At 43.5% G+C, this 26215-nt stretch overlaps 2 protein-coding genes across 3 annotated transcripts in view; one reads left to right on the top strand and one right to left on the bottom strand.

The window, feature by feature from the left end:
• The window catches only part of esama (endothelial cell adhesion molecule a), a 43290-nt gene extending 34130 nt beyond the window's left edge, over nucleotides 1–9160 (top strand). The window contains exons 2-7 of the mRNA XM_072713660.1: nucleotides 1881–2014; nucleotides 3152–3353; nucleotides 3675–3830; nucleotides 6267–6389; nucleotides 6510–6639; nucleotides 6842–9160. Of these exons, the coding sequence (XP_072569761.1) occupies nucleotides 1881–2014; nucleotides 3152–3353; nucleotides 3675–3830; nucleotides 6267–6389; nucleotides 6510–6639; nucleotides 6842–7304 (1208 nt within the window). The 3' untranslated portion in view covers nucleotides 7305–9160. The remainder of the gene's footprint in view (nucleotides 1–1880; nucleotides 2015–3151; nucleotides 3354–3674; nucleotides 3831–6266; nucleotides 6390–6509; nucleotides 6640–6841) is intronic.
• Nucleotides 9161–9731: 571 nt separating this feature from the next.
• Nucleotides 9732–21846, bottom strand: fez1 (fasciculation and elongation protein zeta 1 (zygin I)). Of its 2 annotated transcripts, none has more exons than XM_023834835.2 (10): nucleotides 21499–21846; nucleotides 17821–18158; nucleotides 16058–16157; nucleotides 13915–14001; nucleotides 12954–13119; nucleotides 12290–12564; nucleotides 11411–11491; nucleotides 11038–11113; nucleotides 10747–10812; nucleotides 9732–10591 (listed from the first exon to the last, which is right to left on the bottom strand). In XM_023834835.2, exons 2-10 carry the CDS (start codon nucleotides 18144–18146, stop codon nucleotides 10575–10577), a joined length of 1194 nt encoding a protein of 397 aa, XP_023690603.2. In that variant the 5' UTR covers nucleotides 18147–18158; nucleotides 21499–21846; the 3' UTR covers nucleotides 9732–10574. The 2 variants fall into 2 exon arrangements, with proteins under 2 accessions (XP_023690603.2, XP_023690605.2); XM_023834837.2 differs by having other exon boundaries at nucleotides 16058–16109.
• Between the last annotated feature and the right edge of the window lie 4369 nt (nucleotides 21847–26215).

Here is a 26215-nt window from a genome sequence, read left to right as displayed (position 1 = left end):
ATGAAAGGCTCAAAGAGTAGCTGCTCTGTAAAGCGCGACCGCGATGAAAAGAGCTGGAGTGACGTGAGGGCTGCGGCCGCGGAGCTTCGGCCCGCGAGGGCATAGCAGAGGAGGATTTAAGGAGGAGACGGGGCAGCATTTGAGAGACCAATGACAAAACACAGGCGACATCCTGTTTGGGATTCAATGAACCCTCCCGGTGATGAGCGGTAGCTGTAATATCTTAATATCCTGCAGTTATTTTTAACCATTTGGTCATTTATAATGTATTTTGCAAGGACGTTTAGTGCTTAAAAATGTACATATAGTTGTATGCATGACTGCTGTTATGTGGCTTTGAATAGAGAAAGAGAGAAAAAGCTGTTGGGGCAACTAGTGAATGTAAAAACTATGCAAGTATTCATTGTTAAAGGTCTGCCTTAATTTGGGATACTCCTGAAGGTTTGCTGCCCCCTTCTGTCTGTTTAGGAGCACTGCATTTAATCTTCTAAGCACGTTTCTCATTCTCTCTAGCTGAAGCTGAAAAATTTGTTCTGTGCTGATTGTTGTAAATCAGCCATGTAATGACCATTTCTTCATCCAATAAAGTAGCTTTCTGGCTATTATGCTTTTAAATTGGATATGCTAGTAATGCCAATAATATAAGGCAAATATTCCAAATTGTATTAAAACCGGGGAACTATAATTTAAGATTTGTAACACATGTTATGTACATAGAGGGTTTAGAAAGATGCATTTTTACAATGGTAGACTAACTGCCCTAAGAAACTGTACCTTAAATATTTTAGAATATGCACTTTGGTTATTTTAAAAATTTTTCTGTATGTCCCACTGACATGGCCCTAGAAAAGAAGCGTACCCTAGGATTTTCCTAAGGGTGGGCAGTCTGACATGACACCATTGATGGGAGAAAGGCCCTCTGGGGAGCACTGATGCCTCACGCCCCCGTTCTTGTGGCTTCACATCCCACCCTCTGTCCTTACATGTTTTCCCCATTTTGTGTGATTTTTCTGTAGCTGCTCTGCTTTCCTTCTGTAGTCCAAAGTCATGCAGAGTCTCTCACTGCATGACTCACTGACGTCTCCCAACTGCCCATAGTGAATGTGCCCTATAATAGACTGGCATCCAGTTCACCGTGTACCCCTGCCTTTTGCCCTATGCAGCCTTGCTAAGGATAAGCAATTGGAAGATGGATGGACGGTTTTGAAGATCCCCATGTGTTTAATATCCTGGAATTCTTATAAAATAGGAGGCAGGTGGTAACATCCATTAAATTGCCAGCTCATCCTTATCTATCTGCTCTAAACCATAATTTTCTGCTAATGTCATGTTCGTTACACATTTGTGAAATGGTCTAAAGCAAGTGGTTCCCAACGTTATTTTTTGCACCGCAGCCCAATTTTTACCATGCCAGCTCAGTCACGACCCGATATCAGGTCTAGGTCTAAATTAATGCTATGATCAAGTGTGCAGTTCACTCTGCAATTTACGCCAAATCAATGCCTGTCGCACAAATCGGATAAGATTTGTGCCAGTGAATTTCAAATTAATCTGTGGTTTTGCTTCTTGGATTGGTGGAGTGTTTTGCACGAAGCAGTTGCAGAACCAAGACCTCTTTATATAGGTGAATTCTAGGACTGGGGCTGGGAAATCTGATCGTGAATCAGTATAGGAGCTTGCTGGTTTTAAAATGATTACATTTCCAACTCACGACCCTTTCATAACTTGCCACCACCCGAATCTAGGTTGCGACCCAGGGTCAAGAATTGCTGGTCTAAAGCAGAATTACACCTTGCTTGTGAATAAAGGCTCCAGACGCCTTTGATTGAAAGCCTTGTGCAGCTGGCGTTACGTTGGGCTAATGTCAGATGTCCTTGCAGGTCATTCGCAGCTGTACCCAGTGAGTAACGTCGAGGTCACTAGAGGTGGGAGGGTAGTTCTGCCGGCCTCCTATAAGCCCACATCGGACATCAAGGATTACGTTATCGTATGGAACTTCAACGTCACGAAGCAGGTGGGTGGCCGGCTGGCCCTGGTGTCTCTTCTTGAGGACGGGGGTCTCCTGTCAGTTGGTCTTGTCTCATTTAACACCCAGCTGCAGGCTTGTCTGTAGGGTACTGGGGCAGATTTTCCAGACAAAATCATACAAAGTAAATCCATTGAGTCAATCAAGGAAAACACCTTTCCCTTGAACTGTGTCTTTCCCAGCACATCATGAAACAGTGAGAACATCATCAGTTTCTCCTCATGGGTTCTCTGATCTGTAACTGTCATTGTTTTTATCAGCACAGGTACTGTGGCAGTGTGCGGACCCTGACCCCTAGAAACTAGGTTCTCACAGCCTGAGTTAGGACTGGACGATATGGCAAAAAATTATATCACGATATATTTCTTAATTTTGGTCGATACGATATAATTCCGATATCGATATGGACAATATTAAAAAGCCTCAGGAAAAAACTGCCGAGGACACACACAATGGATGTCTGCAAACTGAATTTGCAAAGTCTATAATACCTCCAGGCTCCTCCGATTAAAATTATATAATTTTTTTTAAAATAAAAACAGTACAAAAAAAAATAAGGTTCACTTTTTTTATTTGTATTTAGCCTTTACAAACAAGAAATGTGAAATAAACTATCAAATAAATAAAACTCTCAGACTCAGCTTATTAACAATAATATATTTCCATTTAAACTAAAACAGGCTGATTATTCATATACTGTATATTATATGATACAGTATATATGTATATCGAAATATCGGAAATGTGTTTAAAAATCGTATCACCGTTATTGAAAAAAATTATATTGCGATATTTATTGATATCGAATTATTGTCCAGCCCTAGCCTGAGTGATACTGTGATTACTATCTGTAATTACAATTGTTCTTTGAAGCAAAACTGTTCACAAAAGAAGATAAACCTTTGAGTTTTTGGCGCATTTGTGACACCGATAATCTGACCAGTACCTCGAAAGAGGCCACATGTGCTGCAATAAGAATACATTTTGGCTTAATTTTCTTCTTTACTGTGCAATAGATACATGCAATGTGGATATTAATATTGCACGTTGTGCAGCTTCCGTTTACTGCACATACTTTGCAGCTGAGCACCCTCTCTCTCTCTGTCTCTCTCTCTCTCTCTCCAGGTCATCACGTACACCAGCGCTGGGGTTGGCACGGTAGACCTGCAATTCTTCAATCGTGTGGAATTCTTTCACAAAATGCCCTCCACCAACATCTCTATAGTCATCAACAACACACAGGAGGCCGACTCGGGCCAGTACAACTGGCAGGTGGTTGTCCCGAGAGGTACTGGTTATAATGGGGAAGTCAAGCTCACAGTCAACAGTAAGTGTGGCTATGAATAAATAGATAGATAAAATAAATAAATACCCTTTTGAAGAGCAAATTTCCAAAACTCATTTTGTTGTTTGCGGTTTTTGAGATGAGACCGTAAATGACCTAAAGTCAGTCTTCTATGTTACAGTATTGGGAACCATAACTTGCTCAATCCTCATGTAATCTAGTGAACTGTTCTCGGAAACCTATCCTGCTGCCTGAGTGAGTTTTGGAAATTTGCCCTCCGGTCGGAAAATCTGCACTGGCCAGTTGCTGCTGTGTAAACACTGTCAGTTAATGGCATCATTCTGCCTCCTTGCCCCCCCCCAGTCCCCCCCTCTGTACCTGTGTGTACCATGACCGGACAGCCCGTGCTGATGGGAAACATCACGCTGAACTGTAATTCTGCGGAAGGGAAGCCAGCACCCCTGTACCGCTGGAACAAGAGCTCCCCAAACAGCATGCTGTTCTTCCCACCCATGCTGAGTGAGTGCCCCTGCCGATCACGCCCTCCATATGGCTACACGCCTGTTTTCTCCCTCTCTCCCCATCCGTTTTCTAATTTAGAAAGGCCATGCAGTGAAATGGAATGACAGTAGCCTGGTGGGATAAATATGGTGGCATTGGAATATGAAATGATGCTTTAATAATAATGACACTTAATTGATCCCAGTGCCATCTACACAAGTATGAGTACATGTACATTATAATGCTTCTTTTCATATATCCCGTCTTGCTCTCCATTGAGATACTAACACACAGACACACATGCATGGAGTTGAGAGCGACGCTTGGGGTCCGAGGGGAGGGTCAGTCATTGCTCCAGTGCCCCTGGAACACCTCGGGGGGGGGGGGGGGGGTATGGACCTTGCTTATGATTATTCGAACCAGCGGCCTTCCAGACACAGACCCTGAGCTACTTGCTACCCCCAAAAACATTAGGAGTACATTGAGATGATGTTTTATTTGCCATTTGATCTTGTTGATGTGGACGACTGGAACCCATTCATATTCAGTAGTTTTTTTTTTTCTTTATAATGTATTTAAACAGATGTTTAAAGTTGACATGTGTAACAAGGAAGGTGCTGAAACATTTAGTGACGGAAACTGTCATGCACTTTCCCTCCTGTCACATGTCAGTCAGATTACACGGAATTATCTTCAATATAGTCTTAAAGACCTGCATAGAATGATTTAATTTACAACCAGGATTCAGAAAAGGCTGCAGATAATAAAAAATTAAAAAACGGGGAATGACAGAATTACGGCGTTAAAATCTTCAGTTGCGTTCATGTTAAACTAATAGTAATTCAACGTTTCTCTTAGACACTAAAGCTTCAAATCGCAGTTGTATTTAAGCCCCTATTTCATTGTTTTCATATAAAACCCCTTGTGAAGTGTAACATGCACACGCCCCCCAGTGGGGTCACATAGGGGGCACACATGCAATGGTCAAATCGTGAAAGGATGCGGTTCAAGAGATTTTCAAACAATCTTACAATAATAAAGATTTCATCATTTAAAAGACAACCAACACTGTTAAGGGTGCAGTTTCAAAATTAACCAGCAAAAAAACGAATGGACCCATATAATTTTATCTGATGGGACTGCAGTCTCTGTTAGGTATGTGGGGCAGCGTGCGGTTCAGCGGGCCGAGCCTCTGTGCCTGTGATCGGAAAGGCGCCAGTTTGAGCCCAGCCTCAACACATCTGCAGGTCCTTCAGCAAGGTCCTTAACCCCCTGCTCCCTGGGTGCTGGTATGGGTGGCTGCCCTTTGCAGCCAGCGTGCTCTTACCTACAGAGAGAAAGATGGGGGTGGTGTAAAGAGAATTTCCCCTCAGGGGTCAGTAATAATTATTATTATTACTATGTCGTATTCACACTCTTCATGTGCAGCAAATTGGCCTCAGCAATGCACGGATTTATAATGAGAGATAAGAAATGTGTTCTTAATTTGTCAGATCTGTTTCATCTGTATTGTGACAGAAACGTATTAAATAGCAAAAAGTAAGGGAGAGGGGGGTCTGCCAATACTGGGGGGGGGGGGGCGCGTCCTCCCTTCCCCTTATATCCGATGCCCCTGGTCTCTCTTATCCTTCCGTCTCAGCATTGTCTACTTTCAATCAGCTCTTACTGTGGCAATCATTGTGGCATTGGATAGGGGGCAGCAGATGGTATGCTCACAGGACAGGCCAACCGGGGACCGTGCCAGTATTTCTACGTTCCGGATCATATTGGGTGCACCAAATGACTGGCTCCATTTTGCCAAAATTCTGGGTTTTGAGATGAATGTATTTGGGGTCATAATGACATCTGGAAGGTCTTTTGTGTTACTAGGTTTGTGTGTGTTTTCACTGACCAATGCAGCTTATTTGTCTTTACCTGGTCATTTTCACCTTCAAACAGGTCTGTTTCTATGCCTTCTCATTTTGAGGTTGTCTGCATTTTGAGCAATCAGGACTCTCTTCATTCATGATTATTCTAATGGGTTTAGAAATGTATCTTCTGCAAGTATGGTTGTTCACAGATTTTTAAAATGGCTTTATCTTTTTTAACACGCATATAAGTATATCATTTCAGTGAAGTAGCCTATTTTGGTGATCTCTGCTAGCTTAAAATGCATTTGGAGTGCATTGAGGTAGGAAATAATAATAGCACATGTCATTTGCCTTCCATTCTAAGTTTTGTAATCAAAGGACTCTCTGGTGCTTTGATGAATGACAAGGCTTAACATTTGGAGCATGACTGTGCTCAGCTGGAAAAGCCGTGTCTGCATCATCGACAAGCAGGAAGACTTATTGGCTTGGCTGGTCACAGCTCATGCTGTAGCACTGTGGGAATAGGCAGCCTAGGTTATCAGACGATCATGTGACTGTCATGTGACCCCCCCCCCCCCCCCCATACTTCCATGTTTTCTTACAGGTCATCAGCTGGGCACACTGAAGCTAACCAACCTCACCAGCAACATGTCAGGGAAGTACACCTGCCAGGCTAGCAATGCTGCGGGCGCGGGGGTGTGCTACATCGAGCTCGAGGTCTCCACCGGTGCGTGTGTACCTGCGGTTTACATGTCAGGGACTGTGCAGTCTGTCATACAGAAATCTGACGAGACTGTGTCCTGTTCTGTGTGTAGCTCTGATCTGGCATGTCATTTTCCACGTGCAGTGTCCAACGCAGGGGTGATCGCAGGGGCCACGATAGGTGCCTTGCTGGGCCTGGTGGCAATAGTCTTTTTCGTCTACTTCATCCTGAAAAGAAAGAAGGAGTCCGAGGACGACATAGCCAATGACATCAAGTGAGATTGTGTAGAGTGTCTACCGCAAAGTCTGAAGTGTTGCTTGTCTGATTCTTTGTGGGTGTGGGAGGGAGTTGTGATTGAGACAGTATTCAAAACCCTAGATGTTGCCATCAAGACTATGGAATGTTGCAGTGGATATACTGAAATTTAACTGTTGTCTTGTCGTCCCGCACCTCCAAAACTCTTCTGTCCGTTGTAGGGAGGACGCCCAGGCACCCAAGCGCATCTCGTGGGCTAAGAGCGGTACGGGCTCGGACAGCTTCTCCAAGAACGGCACCCTGTCCTCCATCATCACCAGCCCCATTCCGCAGGACCACCTCCACATACAGAGCTACCCGGTCTCCGACACCGCCTCCATCATCACCGCCACGGGCAGCATGGCAGGCTACAGGCTGCGCCCAGGAGAGATCAACCCCGGTCTGCATGCTGGGCCTGGGTACAACGGCAGCTTTCCCCGGGCTGCTACTGGGCCGCACACCAGTAATGGGAACTCCTTGCAAAGACCTGAGCCCGCCCGAGCTCCACGCCCATCTCCACCTGCCGTTCCCACCAGTTCCCTGGTTCCCCCCATTTCCACTGGAGTGACAAGTTCTAATATCACCCGTATGGGAGGAGTGCCCGTCATGGTGCCTGCGCAGAACCAAGCGGGGTCCTTGGTGTAGCCCCGCCCCAGATTCAGCCGTCTGCTGGACACCCTCAGCAAATCGGACTAAAGATTCCTGAAGGGGAAGTTACTACTGGAGGTGGCAAACCAGTTATGAAGACAATGATGTCAGGAGGAAAAAAGACAAGTTAAGGCCAGTCAAACTACTGCCAAAGTATGTTATGATGTAACTTCATGAAAGCGTATGCAGTACATATGCAGTTTTTGATTTGATTTTGTACCGAAGATGTATAAAATTAGTAGATATGTTTAACACTGCACTGAAATAGCACAAAATGTTCTTCCTTTTTTTTCCAAACACTTGATGACTCGCGCTTTCTAAAGATATACATAAATTAAATTGGATTAGGTGACAAATATCTTTGTAAGTATAAGGTTGCCGGCTTAAGTCCGAAGAGGAAATCTGTTTTTGTGCCCTTGAGCAAGATGGTTAGCCTGAAGTGATCTACAGCATCCAGAAGTATAATTTAGTTGACTTAAATTAAAATTGCAAACCGCCTGTACCAGTATAGAAAGACTAGGCTTAGGTTCGTAAGTGAAATGTTTTCCTACTGATGTATTTGTTGATGAGGACCTAAGAAAACGATGCCTGTTAAAGACGGTGTCGCTTTAAGTGTCGTGAGACATGCCTGACGCTGTGGTGAACAATTGGTTTAGGTGGGAAGATGTTCTTCCCCTAGGTGGCGCTAAAGTCAAGATTTGTTTCTGCGTTTCAGATTATTGAGACTGAAATATATTTGCCTGCCTATGGCCTAGTTTTGTCACAAACCAAATCGCTTATAAATCATTTAACTCATGCCTGTGCTAAAGTCGTAAGAAACAGATTAAACAACTTGCTCTTTTCATTTTATGGGTTTCAGACAGAACCCAACCAAAAATCTTTATTTGCCTTTAGTGTTAAGAATTTTTCAAATGCAAATACGCCTTTATGTGCAATGTTCTGTTCATTGAAATAACGTGATGCTCTGTTTTTGATATTATAGTAGTTTCAGTACTAACATTTTTTATTATGTATTTTATTCTGCGATTACGTATTTTCCCTCTCATGTTTAATGTGAAAGATGAGAATTATTCCTTTCAACCGTCTTGCGACCTTTGGTTTTTATAGATATTTGAAAGACTTCAATGTAACCCGTCGTTTCCCCTCCACAAACACTGCAAAGCAAATCGTGCAACCCGCATTGTAATATTCTTATTAATCTACACCTGTGAGTCGGACGGGTTTGTCCAGTGCTACGTTTTCGTTTTATATGTTGTATCTGCAAAATAACCCAAGTAAATATTAGATGCTTTTTCGTAACGGACTTCATGCCAACAAAAGCATTAGTCGCCGAGACGTAATCGAAAATTAACGACCACCCCCACCCTAAATGCATTTATACGTTATTTCTATTACTTTTTTTTATATACTGCCAGTTTCACTGGAAAATAATTATAGCTTAAGCAATCTGGAGTAAAGACAGATCCGTTTCATATATAAAATAAATGTGTAATGAAAGGTAGAATAATATATTACCGTATTTACAAGCAGTTGTAAGGAATATGGCTTATGTATTACATGAACCATATAGTAAGTATAGTGTTAATATGAAAATGAGTGCAGCAACTGACTTATGTTTTTATGTGTATTGAGCTTCTGTCTTGTGGATTTTTTAAAAAATAAAACAGAAAAATGCTTAAAATGCGTTGCAATATTTTATGCATTCGCAATATTTTCTTTATAAACAGAATTTAACAAAACCAAAATTTTCCACAAGGTGGTACCGTCGCAACCTTCATGAATATCGTCTAGACTTTGTTAAATTGCATTATAGCATATTGTCTGATTTGAATAAAGTCTGTGTCGTTTCATTATACCCGGAATTGATTTTTTGCTTGGAATAAATTTAGCATCCTTTAATAACATATGTCGTACGTAAAATATATATATATCAAAATTTATAAGACGAATCCACATAGCACAAAAGAATCGACGGAAAGGATTTTCATGACAACCGCTTTGTGACGTATGTAATACTGACGTATGTAAGGATACGCGGTAAGGATAACACTGCCATCTAGCCAAGTTTACGTGGTATTGCACTTCAAGAGTTACTTATCCATGTACTGTGATGTCCTAGGTTAAAATAATGTAGTGGGCAGGCATTCCTGAGGCCTTTATAGCTGAATTTTAATAGAGCATGTTTCCAGATGACATTTTCTAGAGTTTGTGTGTGATATGAGAAAAGATAAAGTCAAAGATATGACTGAGCAAAGACTTTTTTCCTTTCCTACTCAAGAACACCTCTCCTACGAAAGCCAACAGTAACAGCATTTTTGAAGGTAATTCATTATCATTTTCAACAGCCACTTAGCGTCATTGTGGTCAAATGGTTAACTCGGGAAGAACACGGATAAGGCACAAGAAAAAGTCATGGGAGCAGTATCACAGGGAACACATCTTTATTTCATTAAGGATAAAAATCGCTCATTTTAATCAAGAGAGAGATGCATACGACAGCTACGTTAATGATATGCGATAAATTACATGGGTTATCAAAGATGGGAGATGGCTAGATATCGTTGTGTTGACGAAACCCTGAGGTCCTTGAAGACATTATATCAATGTTTGTGTGGAGTGGCATTGGACACGTGTTGTTCGATCTTTCACTGGGGTGACAGATTTCGAAAACCTGCTCTACCTGCCATCTGAGTTGCATGTGAGAGCCGCGTTCGAAGTGCACGGGCTCGCAAGTAAAGCGAAATAAAGACCAGGGCGGCTAACCTCCACACATGAAGCTGTAACGTTATCTCTCAGTTTTCGCTAGACTGAGATGCCGTGCTAGTGTGTTACGACCAATGAATGGCAGATCCTTGATTTGCATCTGAGCTGGGTAGCCAATAGGCAAATGCGAGCGCGCTGGGTACCATGCACGATATGTATTGGGTTTTAAAATGACCCGTCTAAGTACATGTGTGCGTGCATCTGGCCGTTGACGGTTCCTGACGTACCGTGTGGAATCCGGTCTGGAATAGCTACATAGACATCTTATAGATGGGGACAGGTAAGGGGGGAGCACCATCTCAAATCCTGGGTTTTGTAAAGGTGCAGGAAAGACCAGATGATCTCAGCAAAGGCAGAGGTTTATTTGGGGCTTGTGATGGATAAGGTACAATGATTAGATGCCATGGTCCATCGTTATTAATGGTTGGGGTCTCATGCAGCTTGGACTCGAGGTGGATGGCACCCTGGCAGAGCCTCGCTGGCGCTGGGCCTCGTGCGTTTCGTTTAGGTGGGACACAGCACTGAAAAGAAACGATGCAAGACATCAAGGATGACGACCACCCAGCTAGGGATGACTCTAGCAGGTTTTAAAGTAGGGGGGGCATAGTTCTTATGAAGGGCCCAACCATATAATTTGATATGATATGGGGGGAGTGGAACACTGTGGAGGTGTTACCTTTCAAAATGTAGTCAGTCAGCAGTGTTGGTACCTTCTCACTGTCTTCCTTCATCGCATAAAGAACTGCGAGACAGAGGGACAGGAAGGGGACAGACTGACTGAAAGGACAGGGGGAGGATCTTACATGTGGGCAAAATAGCTACAAAAAATGTCATGAAATGGAATATTACTATGACAGATTTCTCCTCATTTAACTCGGATTAGTTGTAAGTGCGCTGCGCCCCTGCTGCTGTATGCGTTTGGAGGATTGCACTGGATCGGCAAGGAGGAGCGCAGTGACTGACTTACTCTTCGTCAGCATTTGAAGGTCCTCCACTGTAGGAGGGGTGCCGTTCTTCTCATATGGTATCACCGTGTTTAAATACTACAAAAGACAAGAAGGGATTGCTGTGCTTAAATACTGCAAAGAAGCAACCAGAAAAAACCACCAAAGGAGGAATACAAGGCACTGCATGTGGGTCAGAGGTGAGGCTCACGTGTTATGGGTAAGAGCAGCATAATTTAGCATTTTTTTTACTACAATGACCATTAATAAAAAAAAAAAACTGTCCTAATTAAGCTTAATCCTCTGTGTGTGTGAATGTGTTGCCCTCTTGTGTTGCTCCTGGGCATAGCAGGACATGCAGTCAGGGGTGTTCGAGACATAGCGATGTTTGTTTACCTGTTTGTCTGTCCCTGAGTTCCCAAATGTCTGCCGGATCCCCGTCTGGAGGATATTGGACAGCCCCTCCATACTGAACCGCTGCAGCAGGGGAGGGAAGAGGCAAGTCAGTTTGGGGTTTGAGACCTCAATGAAGTGGCATACACAGCTTCCATCTCCTGTGTGTTACCGCCGGTGCTACAGACAGGGGGCGCCATAGGTCAAGAATAGAGATTATGGTGGATTTAAGGAGTGCCTTTTGCAGCCTGGAGAGGGACGGATGCAAACGGGAAATTGAACTGCGGATTTGAGGAGCTGAGGAGCAACTCCAGCCAGGAAGCCCTGTTACTGGAATCTCCTCCGAGCTGTGGGAAGGATCGCACTCATGCCTCCTAGCTTACCCATAAGTGCAGCTCAATGCTAATGGACGCCCTCCGCTCCCTGCTTATGGCACATCACCCTATCAAACCACCCAGGCAGCTTCTCGTCCTCCAGAGATCAAGCCTTTTAGTTTGGGAGGTGGAGTGTGACTCAGCAAGTTAGGCCTCTGTGTTTATGATCAGAAGGTTGCCGGTTTCAATCCCCTCCTTGGCAAAATGGCCATAAGTCCCTTTTGGACCTTAAGCAGAGCCCTTATGTTCCAGGGATGCCCAATAAATGGTTGACACTGCGCTCCGACACCAAGTTTCACTCTCAGTTGTGTACATGTATATATTAATGTGTATGTCTCAAAGTAGAGCATGATGGGATATGTGTCTCAAAGGAGAGCATGATGGGATATGTGAAAAGACACATTCCAGTGAACCTGTACTTCTGCAAACGGCAAATAAAGTATCGTTTCATTTAGTTCTTTACGTTGTACTCAAACCCAGCCCATGCCCCCTCCGTCTCTTGCAGCACCTTGATGGGCATGGATCCGGACTTTTCCGCACGGGCTGCCCCCTGCGTGCTGGAGCCCTTCTCGCGGCGTCTCCGCTTGCCCACGTCCCGCTGCTCCTTCTGCCGGTTCTGCACCTCCATCAGTGCCGTGATGAAGCTGTTCTTCACCTCCTTCTCGAACTCGAGCTCATCGCGGCGGGCCAGCTGCGTCACCAGCTCCTCGGAGTACTCGCGGATGGCGGCCTCCATGCGACACAGCAGCTCCAGGAGGGCCGAACTGGGCATTAGCCGCAGGCCTGCACACGTGCATGCAAAGGGGCGCATTTTGCATTTTACACACTTTCTATATGTGCTGTCTTGCACCTACTGTTTGCTTGTATTTTTGTTGTATACTGTTGTATATATTTTTTTATCCAGTATTTATTGTTCAAACTCTTCTTTGTTCTAGCTTTCTGGTTCCATTTTATGTGTATGAAATGACAATAAAGTGACTTGACTTGACACAACACAGCCACAGAGGCAGACAGATCTTCCTGTCCCAGCATGTTAGAGAGATCAAGGGATTCTTCTACCAGTTCAAAAAGAAGCTCGTAATTCTGTCAAAAATAGCTGAAACGCATCCAGTTTCCATAATCGATTTTCCCGCGGCCCCACTGCCTGTCTGAGATAAGCACGCAGGTTGTACCTTCGTAGGAGCAGTTGTTATTGGAGGCCTTGGACAGCACACGAATCTCCTCCAGCAGGGATGGGCTGCTGGGCGGCAAGCAGTCTCCGGTCTCCTCTTCCTCTTCCTCCTCCGTCTCCCCTGGATCTGGTGAATTCTCCATCATCTCCACGATCTCCTCGATCACCTACGTAAGGCAGACGGATCCGGTTTTGAAAGCCCTTGCCACCCAAGATGGTCACTAGAGATTTATGGGGTTGAGCCTTTACGGGTGGGGGGGAGGGGTCAGTTTTTAATAAAAAAAGAATGAGAACATACTATTCAAACTAATTAGCGCACATCTTTTTGGGGCCGAAGGACAAACAGCTCTAGCGACAACCCTGTTGCTAACGTCAACCCCCCCCCGCTCCTGTCCCACAGCCTCACCACCCTCCAAAACTCTGGCTGATTGGAGGAAACCATGGAGATATTATTTCACCTCAACTTCAAACCTCGTGACTTCTTTGGACTGTTTTATCGATTGGCTCCATCTCCTCCACCTTGAGCCTTTAGTTATTTTTACTCTTTGCTTTCCTCACCTCCCCCGAGCAGGTGCCTGTAACACATTCTCCTCGTCTGGGAGCATTCAAGGGCAGGGGAAGTACAGTGCTCCACAAACCTCCTGTCCTCGGGCAGCCGGGCTGTAGCTTACATAGCCTGCCCTAGTATCCATCCATCTGGCGCCAAAGCTGTACTGCAGACATGCTAAATGACCATGATGTCATGCCTGTTTGCTTCATTTTTCTGCATTCTATCCATAACGTGCCACAAGCCAATAATTTAGCCAACCTAACGCTAATAACTCCCCCCTCACCTTCACTGTCTTCTGGCATTCTTAATTTCCATCTTGCTACACACTCTAGTCAAGTGCCTTACGGCAACTCTGTGGTGAAAGGCGCTATATAAAAATGAACTGAATTGAATAATAATTCCCAACGGTCACCTGATCGGCCGTAATTAGCGGTTCCTCGTTCAGGCAGTTGGCCATCTCGTTCTTCTCGTTCATCTCCTCTTCCTCCTTCTCATGAATCTTGAAAGAAAAGCACATCCGTCAGTGACTGCCTGCGCGTCTGCCCTGCAGCCGCTGCGTCGCCTCCGCCGGCCACGATTCCCTGCTCCTCTCCGCCCCTTTGTACTGCAGGTGTTACGGGAGGCAGTGCTGCCTCATTAGGCTTCCAGCATGTTCAGAAGATTATTATAAAGTTTGGGCTGGTTTCTCTGTCACGTCGGTCACTGTACGCCTCCTTTACTGATCCCAGCGTGCAGTAGCGACTGGCACATTCAATCTCCAGCACAAACAACTGGGAATTCACGAGATTAAAGTGCTGATACAATTCTATCCAATTCGTCAAATATTTTCTGTTATTTCAGTGCTCTGTTGTTTCCGCTTAAATTCATGAGAGTGATGTTCTTTGACTTGATGTGGAAAAAGGGCTGAGTGCCCTAACAGCTAATGGCGTCCATTACGCTCCATCAGTAATGGCTGATTCTGATTGTGGCCTACTTTTTCCAAGTACGTAACTGTGCTTTTTTCTTCCCTCAAAGACAGCCCCAGCTTTCTCTCGCCAGTCTCCCTTGGGGGGGGGGGCATGATAGGAGTCGCCTTTTGAGCACAAACTTACATGCCACTTTTTCCACACTGGGGCATCAGACGCTTGGCAATTCACAGACGTGACATTACAAAAGGAGAACAAACTGTAGTTAAGGTTAAGGTTCTGCTTAACCTCTGTATATATTAGCTGCAGATTTGTTGAAGTTTTCAATGAGTCTTTTTCCAAGATATTTAGAAAACTTCTCAGGAACTGAGACTGCTCTATGCCTTAAAAAATACTAATATATAATAATGCTAAATTTGATCAGACAGGATGTCCATCTGATTTGACTTCCTGCCTACACTATGAATTCACCCTTAAAGGGGGAAGCAGAGGTCATTCGTGTTTACAGTGTTCCCTGGTGACACTGCTTATCTTTGTAAGACACTGCTTGTCCTTCTCAGCCTCTGTTCAGTATATATCCAACATACGTGAAGGATGTGCTATTTAAGTCCAGCTCTGCTGCTTCCACCATTGGCTAGAGTTTTAAACATTCCAACATTATTTATGCTTACATTGTGTGTTAATGTTAATTTTTTTTTTTTTTTTGCACTTTTCCTGTCTGCCTCTGCACTGCATGTATATATTTAGCACAGTGGTCCTGGAGAATGTTGTTTTGTGCTTGCTGTACATAAAGCCCCACTTGACTTGACTTGAATAGAATCATTTTGGCCCTCAGACTCTGAGGCGTTTCCCTAAGCCTGGGCCCACCTTGCAAATGAGTGAGAGCAGAGAGGGGGGGATGGGGGGGGGGGGGAGAGGACTACAGATGTAGGATGAGAGAGAGCAGAATGGCAGGTGATGGATGTCTGAGTGGTGCTGAGGAGTCAGTACACTGCAGCTATATTTCCCCCCCCATCCTCCCCCATCATCCTACTTGAAAAGAAGACAGGGAGGGGGGATTGCAGCTATAGCCTGCAGGCACAACAGCAGCACTGAGAACCCCCCCGCCCCCCTCAGTGATAGGTTGAGTGCTGCAATCATGCAGTGAACATCAAGTTACACCAAGATCACTGTATGTCTCATCTCAGTGAATTATGATACATGATAATGCTCAGATGTTCTTTGCTTGCAAAAATAGTGGAAACGCCTAGCATTTTTGGCATTACGCTTTAAGAATTACTGTACAAATACTGCTAGTAAAGTTTAAAAACAATCAAAGAATGTTTACAAATATCATACACTGGATGATTAAATAAGTCACTGGAGTAACTGGATTAAAGTTCTGCGGTGTGTAAAAATTGGAAGCGTTTCCACAATTTTGGCCACTAGTGTATGTAGCTTAACAAAGAGCTTGACAAGGAGAGTGATGCGCTTACAGTACATGGGTCGAGGGCCTGGATCCCAGGGAACGCACATAAAATTGCAACCCTGTACTGTAAGTTCTGGACAAACGTGTCAGATAGATTAATAATTGTGTGCATGGTTATACAGAATAAAGCCTACCATCATTTTTGTACACGGAGAGTGTGGAGGCAGATCGGACACAGTTACCTCCTGATCGGAGAGGTTTCCATTGAATCCCTCTGAGTTGGGGTCGTCCCAGCTGGAGCCAGACGAGGGCAGGTAATTATCAGTCAGAGCATCCCACACGCTGCGATGCGAACGACAGTCAGGTGTTATCCCGCGGTGGTATCCCGCGGCTCGCTGCAGACGGCAGGACTTAAAGGGGCAAATCCTGATGATAATTTCTCACTATAATTAAAGGCTCGGCCAGAGTGCTGTCGCCCGTCGCTGTCAGTCATGTCAGAGCCCATGAGGGAATTGGACAACTACTGCTGTGGGCCACAGCCATCAAAGGCATGATGTGACAATTTCTTATTGACTTTATTTGTATTGTTGCTCTAGGAGTCAATAATGACAACAGAAATGATGGTAAATAAATACAAAGAAAGCAGAATATATAGGAAAAAAGTCCAATAAATAAAGAGTATGTGTGGATTCTTAATTGGACACGCGTAAATACAGATAATCGAGAAACAGCACTGACAGATGACTGTTCAAAACTGCCATAAGATGATTTAAAAAGAAACTATTAAAAAAAACACAATGGACGTGGTTGGTTGGGGCTCCCCCTTTAGGTTAGGGGTGTACAGCTATATATCAAGAATTCTTCATTAGTGTGGTGACGCATTCACATTCACAATAAACTGTAATGTTTTTGAAACATTAAATAAATTATTCACAGACTTCATATGCTATTGGCTCTTGTCTTAAAACCTTGATGAGCCAATGGTTGTTGAGAGCCAAATGGTCTTTGTCTATATGGAGCAAGACTGTTGTTTGGAGGAAAGGGGCTTCCTGTACATTTAGACATCAGCCAGGGTGCGTGCTGCTTGCTGCATGGAATTTGACACAGGAAGGAGGTCAGCTCCTCCTTTTCGTGCCCTCTCTTTCGAATCCAGCCCTGAGGCCACTAAGTGGCACTGGCCAGCACTACAGGGAACAAGTGTCTTTTGAAGGCCAAGCCGTCCGCTCATTTGCATGCAGGCGGAGCCTCTGGTCCTTCAGGAAGCAGAAAATTGGTGGTGCAACGTGCCGCACGCAGCCAGGAAAGCAGCGATTCCAACCAGGAGGAAGAATAACAGTTCATGCACTCGGGATAATGTCTTATTTTATAGCCTTATATTTATTTTCTGTTTATCTGTTATTTTTATTCTCCCCCCCCCCATTTTTACCCAGTGCTTATTTTTGTTTGGATTTGAATATTTCATATTGACTAATTTTGGTATGAAAGGACAAGATAGGGCTGATCTGTTTTTGTAACAAGAGAGGTTATTTTTAGACGCCATTCCTGCCTTCTGGCCCTTGGCAAATCAACTGTCTGCTGGTAGCGGAAGGCGCGGACGAACCGAGCTGGCGAACCGTGCGTGAAAACAAGAGAAATGACTTAGAGCTAAGGAAGTCAGCTGTAGGCGGAGCCGTACAGGTGGCGGATGGCTCGGTGGGCCGTGCGCCTGTCACATGATCACTCTCAAGGCCAGAATTAACCTTGGAGTCTCACAACTGAGTCAGCTGGGATTTGGGAATGTGGAAATACAGTCCGCCCTCGAAGAAACAATGCAGAAAAATCTCACGTTTCTCTATTATAAAAATGGAAAAGATGCACCTTGCCCAGACTCAAAGGCAACATGTCTCAGAACAGTAGCAGGACACATAGAGATGTGTTAAGGACGTCAGAGTATGGATATGCTAAAAACAATTAGCGACACTGCTAATATAAAGAGGTAGAAAAGCTGGCAACAGGGTGCACTCACTCTTCATCCTGCAGACGTTCCTCGTCCTCCTCTGTGTGGGAGTGGTTGCGCACGGGAGCCAATCCCTCGGTCTTGGTGTTGTAGTTGTGGAAGCACACGTTGAGTTTCTCGTCAAACTCGTTGACCAGGTCTTCCATTGACTTGAAGCTCATCATCTCAGAGAAGTTCTCTAGCTCTGAGAAGTCTTCCCGGACCAGGGGCACAGTCCCGAAGGGACGTCGAGGTGCCTGCTCCACCTCTTCGTGTCTGCAAGGCCTCAGGTCTTCGAACTCCTCATCCAGACATACAAGTGGAGCCTCCATTTTGTAGTTGTCACAGCTTAACATAAAGAAAGAGTCCTGAAATAAGAGCAGACATCACGAGGGGAGGGATTAAAGACCTTTCAACGGTGGGAAGGTTTAACATGTTCCCGGCAACGTTAACTGGAAAACATTAAAAAAACATAAACCATTTCAGTATTCCATCAGCTATTTATAACATTTGCTATCTGCACCTCTAGAGCACAATAAATCAGTAAGATGAATTACAGTTGTATTTTTGATGACTGCAGTATTAAAATGCATTCACTTGAGAAGCACATTAATTAACTTTCTGTTTAACTGATTTTTTTTTTCTAAGCCAAGCTAAGCTCTTGAAAAAACATGTAAAGACATAGTCAAAAGATGGAGATGTTCTGTAGGAAATGCAAAAGTGCTTTGGATGGACAAGATCAAATTCAGAAATGCATACAGTGAGGATTTTGCTGATGAAGCAAGGGACCCAGCAATCAGGGTTATGAATAAACCCCAGAAATTATATATGCCAAAAGCTACGGCATTTGAAAGCATAGCCCTTAGGTTACCATGGCTTGTTACCCTTGTTCTGCCACTAAGGAGAAGGCTTCAAATTAAAGTGAGCTCAGAACTTCTCTTGGCAACACTGAAGGACATTCTGTTCTACCAGTTGGTACACAATGCGATGCAACATGCATTGTGTAAAGATAGATAACAGTTTGGAAGAGCGTTCAACCTGTATCTTAAGCAGAATCGAGGTGGGGGTGGGGATAAAGTGTCAACTGCAGTGTCGTAACATTGTTAAAAGGATAAAATCCACAATCTGGCCAATCAGTAACATAATCCCTGTTAAGCTGAGTCACAATACAGTGTGCAGTGATATTCAGAGCTGTTTATTATGGCTATTATTCAATACTGTTATCAATATTTTACACAACATGTTTACATGCATGCATGCATCCATCCATCCATCATCCCAGTCAAGATCACAGGCACAAGGCTAGGATTCGATGGGATGCCAGTCCATTGCAAGGCAAATATATGTACATTTAAGCAAAAACACTTAAATGGAATTTAATATTTATATATAAAACTGGGGTGGCTCAGTGGTCAGCTCTCTTGCCTTACTCATCTGAGTACCTAGCATGGCTCCATGTGTGTGGACTTTGCATGTTCTCTCTGTGTCATCATGGGGTTTCCTCTGAGTTCTTTGGTTTCCCCCCCACAGTCCAAAACATACTAAGGTTAATTGGAGATGTCACATTGCCCATAGGTCTGCAACCCTGAACAGGACAAGCAGTTACAGAAAATGGATATATGTGTGTGTGTGTGTGTGTGTCATACCTTCTTGTAAAGCAAGACAGATTCTTGTATATATACAAAAATATTTCTATGATTTGCCTGTTATATATCTGAAATACATTACCATTTTTTGCTAACCCGTCTCACGACGCTTATATTTTATGTCATCAAATCAGGGACGACCCAGACCAGTTATGCTCCTACGATGTAAAGCCCATCATATTATTTTGTTGTATTATATTTTAATATTATTATTAATGTAAACCATATAATATTTTTTTCTCGTATTTTTATAGACAGCACTACAGGACTCCTTTGGGCTGCATGAACAACAAAGACAATTTTAGATGCTTATCTGGCCTGGCAAAAGGAATGGAGAGAAAATGCATTGGAAAGTAGCCTGTGTAAGGCAGCCTGCGTAAAGCCCCTCCTTGGTGCCTCATTACTCAGCAGAGAGTCACTTAAATCAAAGGCAGGTGGCATTTGTCTGACTTCCTCCAGGTCCCCACGTGTATTTGGGGAGACAGGCTGCCACCAAACACTCTAGGAGCAAGTGGTATCCCCTGGCACAAAGTAACAGGCCCTGCTCTGAGATGCTTATCGCTCACAATAAAAACAGATATTTTAATTCAATATTAAATAATTAGCAGATTTTTTTCTTCTGCAGGAAGTGGCTTTGGAAGCCGTTTGAGATATCATTTATAAAATGATGTTATAAATCATCTCAGTTGGCGAGCTGTAGCCCAAACGTAGGTCTTGGGGCCATTTTCATTGCACCCCAGAGTGTGTGATTAAAAAAAAATGATTTGGAAAATTTTTCCTGATGCAATTTTTTTTATCCACAGTGCACAAAGGCATTGTGCTACTGTTACTGCACACTAGTCTATTTACTATTACTGCACTATTTTTTTGTTCAATAAATTTTGTTCAAAATTTAAAATTTTTTGGTTTGACTTAATGATCAAGGAAATATGTAGGTCTTGAGGCTAAGCCGTTTGAGAACCACTGTTATAAATAATGTTGCTGTTGTTTTTTTTTTTCTCATGAAGTCCCATACAGCGAACAGCCCTTATCCTGAGCACATAGCGTCCAGAGCATCAGCGTACGTCGTGTGGAAAACAGAAGCGGGGATTGTCTGACGGCAGTGAGACGGTCTCATCATCTCTCATGATTTCTCGAAGGCGTGAAAGTGTGGAGAAACTAAGTGGAGTGAAAAAGGAGGGTTTGTGTGTCTGTGTGCGCTTGTGTATGTGTGTGCGTTTGTCACCCGGCATCTCAGGGAACAAGGTTTATTGTCTTTCCCTGGACCCAATCCCTTCTACACAACAACCGTTCAAAACAAAGAGACCGATAAGATTGCCATAGGTCACAGAAAGCAAGAGCTGTCCCGATTTGGCAGAGAGTACAAATAATTAGTGTAGAAAATGGAGTCTGAATTACATCTCTGATTGCATCCACATATTTTGATGCAAAGACATTACAATAGCTGTCACGTGTTGCAATTTTTTAATTACTAAAAGACATATGCTGTTTTAGGATGAATAAATGCTAATTAAATTAATTATAGTTGAAAGCCAGTATTGTAAATTCATGCATTTGTGTGATGTTTCATTCACATCGATCAAGAGTGTTGAAAAAAAACCAGCTCACATGACCCAGGTGCAAAACAAACCACATGACAGGGGGCTACAGAATGTACCAGCAATGTCCAGCTACCTTTCGTTCCCAACATATTTCACGTTGAACGCAACAGAAGGGCCAATGCTATAAGCGCTAAGTCCCTGGGAATGACATCGCGCTGAAGTAACGTAATTATCAAATGCTAATTCTGACATTCAAGGCTACCGTTCGGAGACACTGAAAGCAGTATGTTTTCAAACATGGAAGCCAGCTTCCACTAGAGACAGAAAACACCAAATAAAATGGTTTTACCTCACTGCTGGTAAACAGACAGACAGAGAAAGCCAGAGATGGTTAAAGCAAGAGATGAGTAGCAGGAGGAAGATCTGAGTATGTATAGAGAGAAACAAGGTAAAATGAGGAGAGAAAATGATGGAAAAAAAAAAGGTTCCTCGGGGATGGAGACGGTGCCTGAACCTATTACCTGCAAATGAACGAAGGAGTCCTCGGGTTGTGTGGCGGAGGGTAGGAAGGACCTCCTAGGCGACTGAGATGTAGGCTATGCCACCCTCATCTGCTGCAAATCCCAGCGCTGCTGAAACGGCGGCAGTCACGGGCATCCCCTGTCCGCTGAGCCACTAGGGTGAGGAGAGACAATGGCGGAGCTGTTTCTCTGCGTTCCCCCCCCCCACGGTCGCCTCTGCTGCTTGGCTGCACGCTCGCCGTCGCCGTCTCTCAGCTCGCAGGGCCGGTGCTTGTTGTTTTTGAATCGATAGGCAGCAGCTCTACTTAGCTAGAGAGCTTGCGCGCATCCCTACGGCAACTGACTGAATTATCCCCCTCCCCCCTCCCTGGCTCCCCCCTCCCTACGTCCCCCATCTCCCCGCCTCCTACCCCCCCCCCACCCAGCCTAATCCCCTCAGTATTAATGAGTGGCGGGGCTGAGGATGTGAGAGAGGTTCACCACGGAGTCTCGCGGCCGTTCCCCGTCGACGTGACCCCCCCATGACACTATTATCCTTCCCGATTCAGGCTGTCTGACCATCATCCATAATGCCGATGTTTCTGATACTAGGAGTAATTTGCATCGGATGCATAATTAACTGGATATGTGAAAAGCAAACCAGCCTAATTGAATAGGACCAGCTTAGTTAGGCCATGATTGAGATTCAAAACCCACCCCAATGTGGAAGGGGGGGGCGCGTTCATTATTAAATATGCATGTGGGGTACGTGGGGAGGAGGGGTATTACAGCCGTGGGGGGTCAGAAAGGCGACTGAAGCTCTGCCGGACCAGAACAATTGAGGACAAGGAGGGCGGGTGAAGGGGTTGTTTGAGTCACTGCGTCACTGTGTCTCCCCACCCCCCCATATCACACTGCATCGTTCCTGCTTTGGCTCGGCTGGTCCCTGCATTGCCACTAATCCCTGGCCGGGGTTAATCTGCAATGGAGATGAGCGGGCTGTTGAAAGCCAGCACTGCTATATATAGCGGCGTGGCCGGGACGCGGGGAGTGCTGTCAGAATGCTTTACGCGCAAACACGCCCTTCTGTAGTCTGCTTACGGGGCCTGTGTGGCTGCTTAGCGCCGCCGTTACATGCGAGGAGAGCTCTCACAGCAGCAGGCCCGCGTGGCTGCTGGGTCCGGCCAACTCATTATACAATGCGCAGGATTGAAAGGATCAGCAAGACAGCAAGGCTGGATGTCACGTGTGTGCCTTCAGAGCGGTGAGGCAATCAGCCCATTTTCATTAGCCAGCGGCAGCCTTGTCTTTTTATCTTAATGCTCTTCCCAGCAGTACAACACACACACACACACACACGAAATATATATATATATATATATATATATATATATATATCATTAGCACTGGTATGTTTTGACTCTGTGAGAGACAATCAGTTTTTATATAGCGCCAGTTCCCTGAGGCCCCTCTCCCTCCCCCGTATCTGTCTTCTGATATAGTATATAGGTGTTTTCCCCCCACAGGAACTGTTTTCAAGAAACAGAAACCTTTTTCAGGAACCCAGAACTTCTTTCGCATTCCCACTGCAGGTACTCAAGCCTGACTGTAGTTCCTCTGAGGTAGTTTATAGTTTATAGTCCCAACTCTGGAGTAGGTATTTTTCGCTCAACCAGAATCTACTGAGTAGGGCTTAAAGCAATACATTTTGCTGATTGGTTGGCCACAAGCACTGGCCATGTAAGTTTCATGGAAGTACAGGGAAAAGTGATAGAAGTAGTGAAGCGAAAATTAAGCAGATTATTTTTGTATGTCAATTACATTATATGCATTAATGAATACATCTTTTTGCCTGTGTCTCCAAATATCTGCATCAAAAAATTAGATTGATAACCGATATATTTTTGTCTATTAATGTTGATGCCAGCAGTTAAATTTGCCAGTGTTTATTAAAGCTTATTAATAATAATTTTTAGTCAGCAGAAAACTAAAAATTGATATGCTGGCCAGATTTAATAATGAATTATAAACATTGTGTGGGCCATGTAAATAAAATGCTGTGTCCTGTTTTGAACTGATTTTTCCTCTACTTTCGGACTGATTTTCAGATGATTGATCCTAGCAATAATTAACAAATATGACTTGTTCATCCTCCATTGTGTGAAATTATATGTGAAATTTAACCTATGAGCTTTTTGTGTGTCCCTTGCTTATTTAGCATAATGGTCAGAGTGTCTGCTGTTCAGTGGAAAAGCAACACACGAAAGTAGCCAGGAACTACAAGAGTTCCCAGTCGAAATGGCTCAGAAACTCAGACCCTGGAACTAGGTTTGTGAACTTTGGTGGGAAAGCGCCTTATATTATGCATTGCATATTTCAAAACATAGGAAACATCACCATTATAATGAAACTGCTGTTTGTACGTAAGCTAGCTGCAGACCTATTGTGAGCCTGTTCTGTTCTGAGCAGGTTAAGAGGCAGGAGAAATCCTCTCTGATTTCTAACTGGGGAATTTTTTTGCTGAGCTTGGGCACTGGGCCTGGCAGACACTCCGGCAAAGGAGCTGCCGGGAATGTGATGTCATCCTGGGGGAGAGACGTCGCTAGTGAGAAATGTCGGCCCAGTGGGGCGCATCATCCTGTACACACTGAGTTTGGAGTGCGTCCTTCAGCTGGAAGTGTTCAGTGCTGAGACCCCCACCTTCATTTGTGTGTCAAATGGCGCAAGCAACAAAGCCAGTGCAAGCCTACAGAGTATGATGTGAGTGTGATACGCCATCCTTTATCATGCTATATCTTTTATCAGTTACTAGAGAATATATCCACCATTCTGGAATGGGTTGCTTTTCCTCCTGCTTGACCTTTGACCCCTGGGGTGGGGGAATCTTTTCCCATGTGATCCCATTTATCACTGTGGGCATAGAGGGCATGTTCTAGGTGATGCTTTTACTTAGATACCATCGGTTCACTGAAAATGTAATTGCATATTTAGAATGTTCAATGTTCTGTTCATCAATGCTGTTTTAATGTCTAGGTAAGTTTTTGAAAGGTTTTGCTTCTTATTCATTCCCTAAAACTGTCTGTGGTAGCTTATATCTTAAAAAAAAAAATCGTAGCTTTCAAGTTGTGCAAACATACTCTTTGCAAATTTAATGATAGAATGACTATTGATAAATTTTTTTATTTTTTTTTGCAGAATTAAACTAGCTTTAAATGGTTTTAATTTAATTATTTCATTATATGGTGAACAGTTAGTTAAGCCTTGGTTTTGTGTGTGTGTTTTTTCATGATCCGTGGTTTCTACAATATTTTCAGATTTCAAAGGAAAAGAAGGAAACAATATTTTCATCTGCATATGCAGTGGGAGGGCTGGAGCCAGCCCAGGGGACAAGGAACATCAATGGAATGCCAATAGGGAAATATGTGACGTATGTAACATAACATTATATTACGTACATAACTCACGCAACTAGCGTAAAGAGCGATGAAACTTGCGTGATTTACGCACTTTGAGCAAACCTTATAATCTGCATTGCTTATGTTATTCACGTTACTTACAGCGTACACATCGTGAGTAATTTTAAATAGATTACATTATTTAACCGCCATGACCCTGACCAGAATAAGCCGTTAGAAAATGGATGATTTATGCAGTTTGCATATGTGATTGAATTTGCTTAGCTTACGTAACTGAACTTACATAGCAGTTTATCTAATAGCTGAAAAATAGCGTAGCGACGAACACAAAAAGATTTAATTATTGGTAGAAACGGTTCCCATTCAGTGGCGCTCCGAAGGAATATATCGGATGAAAGAAAAATCAGAGGCATCTAGGTCCCGAGCTATTATACCTTTTAAATGTGTTTCTTTGCGGATGCAGATTTTAAATAAAATAATGGTGAAACTAAACAGGATCTTGCGGATTTCTGTGCACATGTATTAGCATATTTTAATGTTTTTAATTTATGAAAGCAATGTAGTGCTTAATTTTATGACGCTTGTGTGTGTTTTCTTTTAATATCCGCTTTTGGTAAGTTCCATGCACGCAAAATTACAATAATATCGTATTTCAAACACATATTGCTTTAGTTGTACGTATATGTATTGGGTTCTGCATCACCAATGTAGCGAATTGCGTACACGATGCTAAAACAGTCTTCACACCATTTTGTGGCCAGCCCAATGTTTAATGTGTACACAATGTTGAAAATAACACATCGTTTATATCGTTCATAAAGGGACGTCCATTTACCGACGTTTTACTTTAGTAGGATTCATTTCAGTTTACATATCTGTATAACCATTTTTAAATGAAGTATATGTTAACATGTTACACTAACGGAGCTTTGTTTGAAACGACATTCTGAAAATAAACGTTATAAATATACGCAATCCAGAAGTGAGTAGTATCGTCATGCACACCCCCGGGTCATAAGCTGGTCGGATGGAAAGATAATGTAATACCGTTTTTAAACAAGGCTTAAGATATATAATGTATATAACATACAGATATAACATGCCGTTAACTGCGATATTGGCGTAATATACGCAAGTTGCGCAAACCGCGCTACCGCGGTTGTAAACTGTAAACTCACAATTTACTGTATATTGACCTTGTGTGACGTGCGTATTTTTTTTTTAAGTTGAGTGATTGCAGAAGTTTACATATTTAATTACATTAGTGTAACTTGGAAAACAGCCTAGTCTATCTTTGTTCCCCAGGAATTAACACAATAGGT

The sequence above is a fragment of the Paramormyrops kingsleyae genome, chromosome 6, assembly GCF_048594095.1.
Source record: "Paramormyrops kingsleyae isolate MSU_618 chromosome 6, PKINGS_0.4, whole genome shotgun sequence".
NCBI lineage: Eukaryota > Metazoa > Chordata > Actinopteri > Osteoglossiformes > Mormyridae > Paramormyrops > Paramormyrops kingsleyae.
The sequence above is the reverse complement of the archived record's forward strand: the minus strand, read 5'-3'. Positions and strand labels throughout refer to the sequence as shown.

What these genes read in the sequence shown, in the direction of transcription:
- fez1 (XM_023834835.2), bottom strand. Translation starts at nt 18,146, where the DNA reads ATGTTAAGCTGTGACAACTACAAAATGGAGGCTCCACTTGTATGTCTG. An exon ending in GAACGTCTGCAGGATGAAGA is followed by an intron (nt 16,158 to 17,820) that starts GTGAGTGCACCC and finishes TTCGCATCGCAG; the next exon opens with CGTGTGGGATGCTCTGACTG. An exon ending in ACTCAGGGACAGACAAACAG is followed by an intron (nt 11,114 to 11,410) that starts GTAAACAAACAT and finishes TGTCTTTTGTAG; the next exon opens with TATTTAAACACGGTGATACC.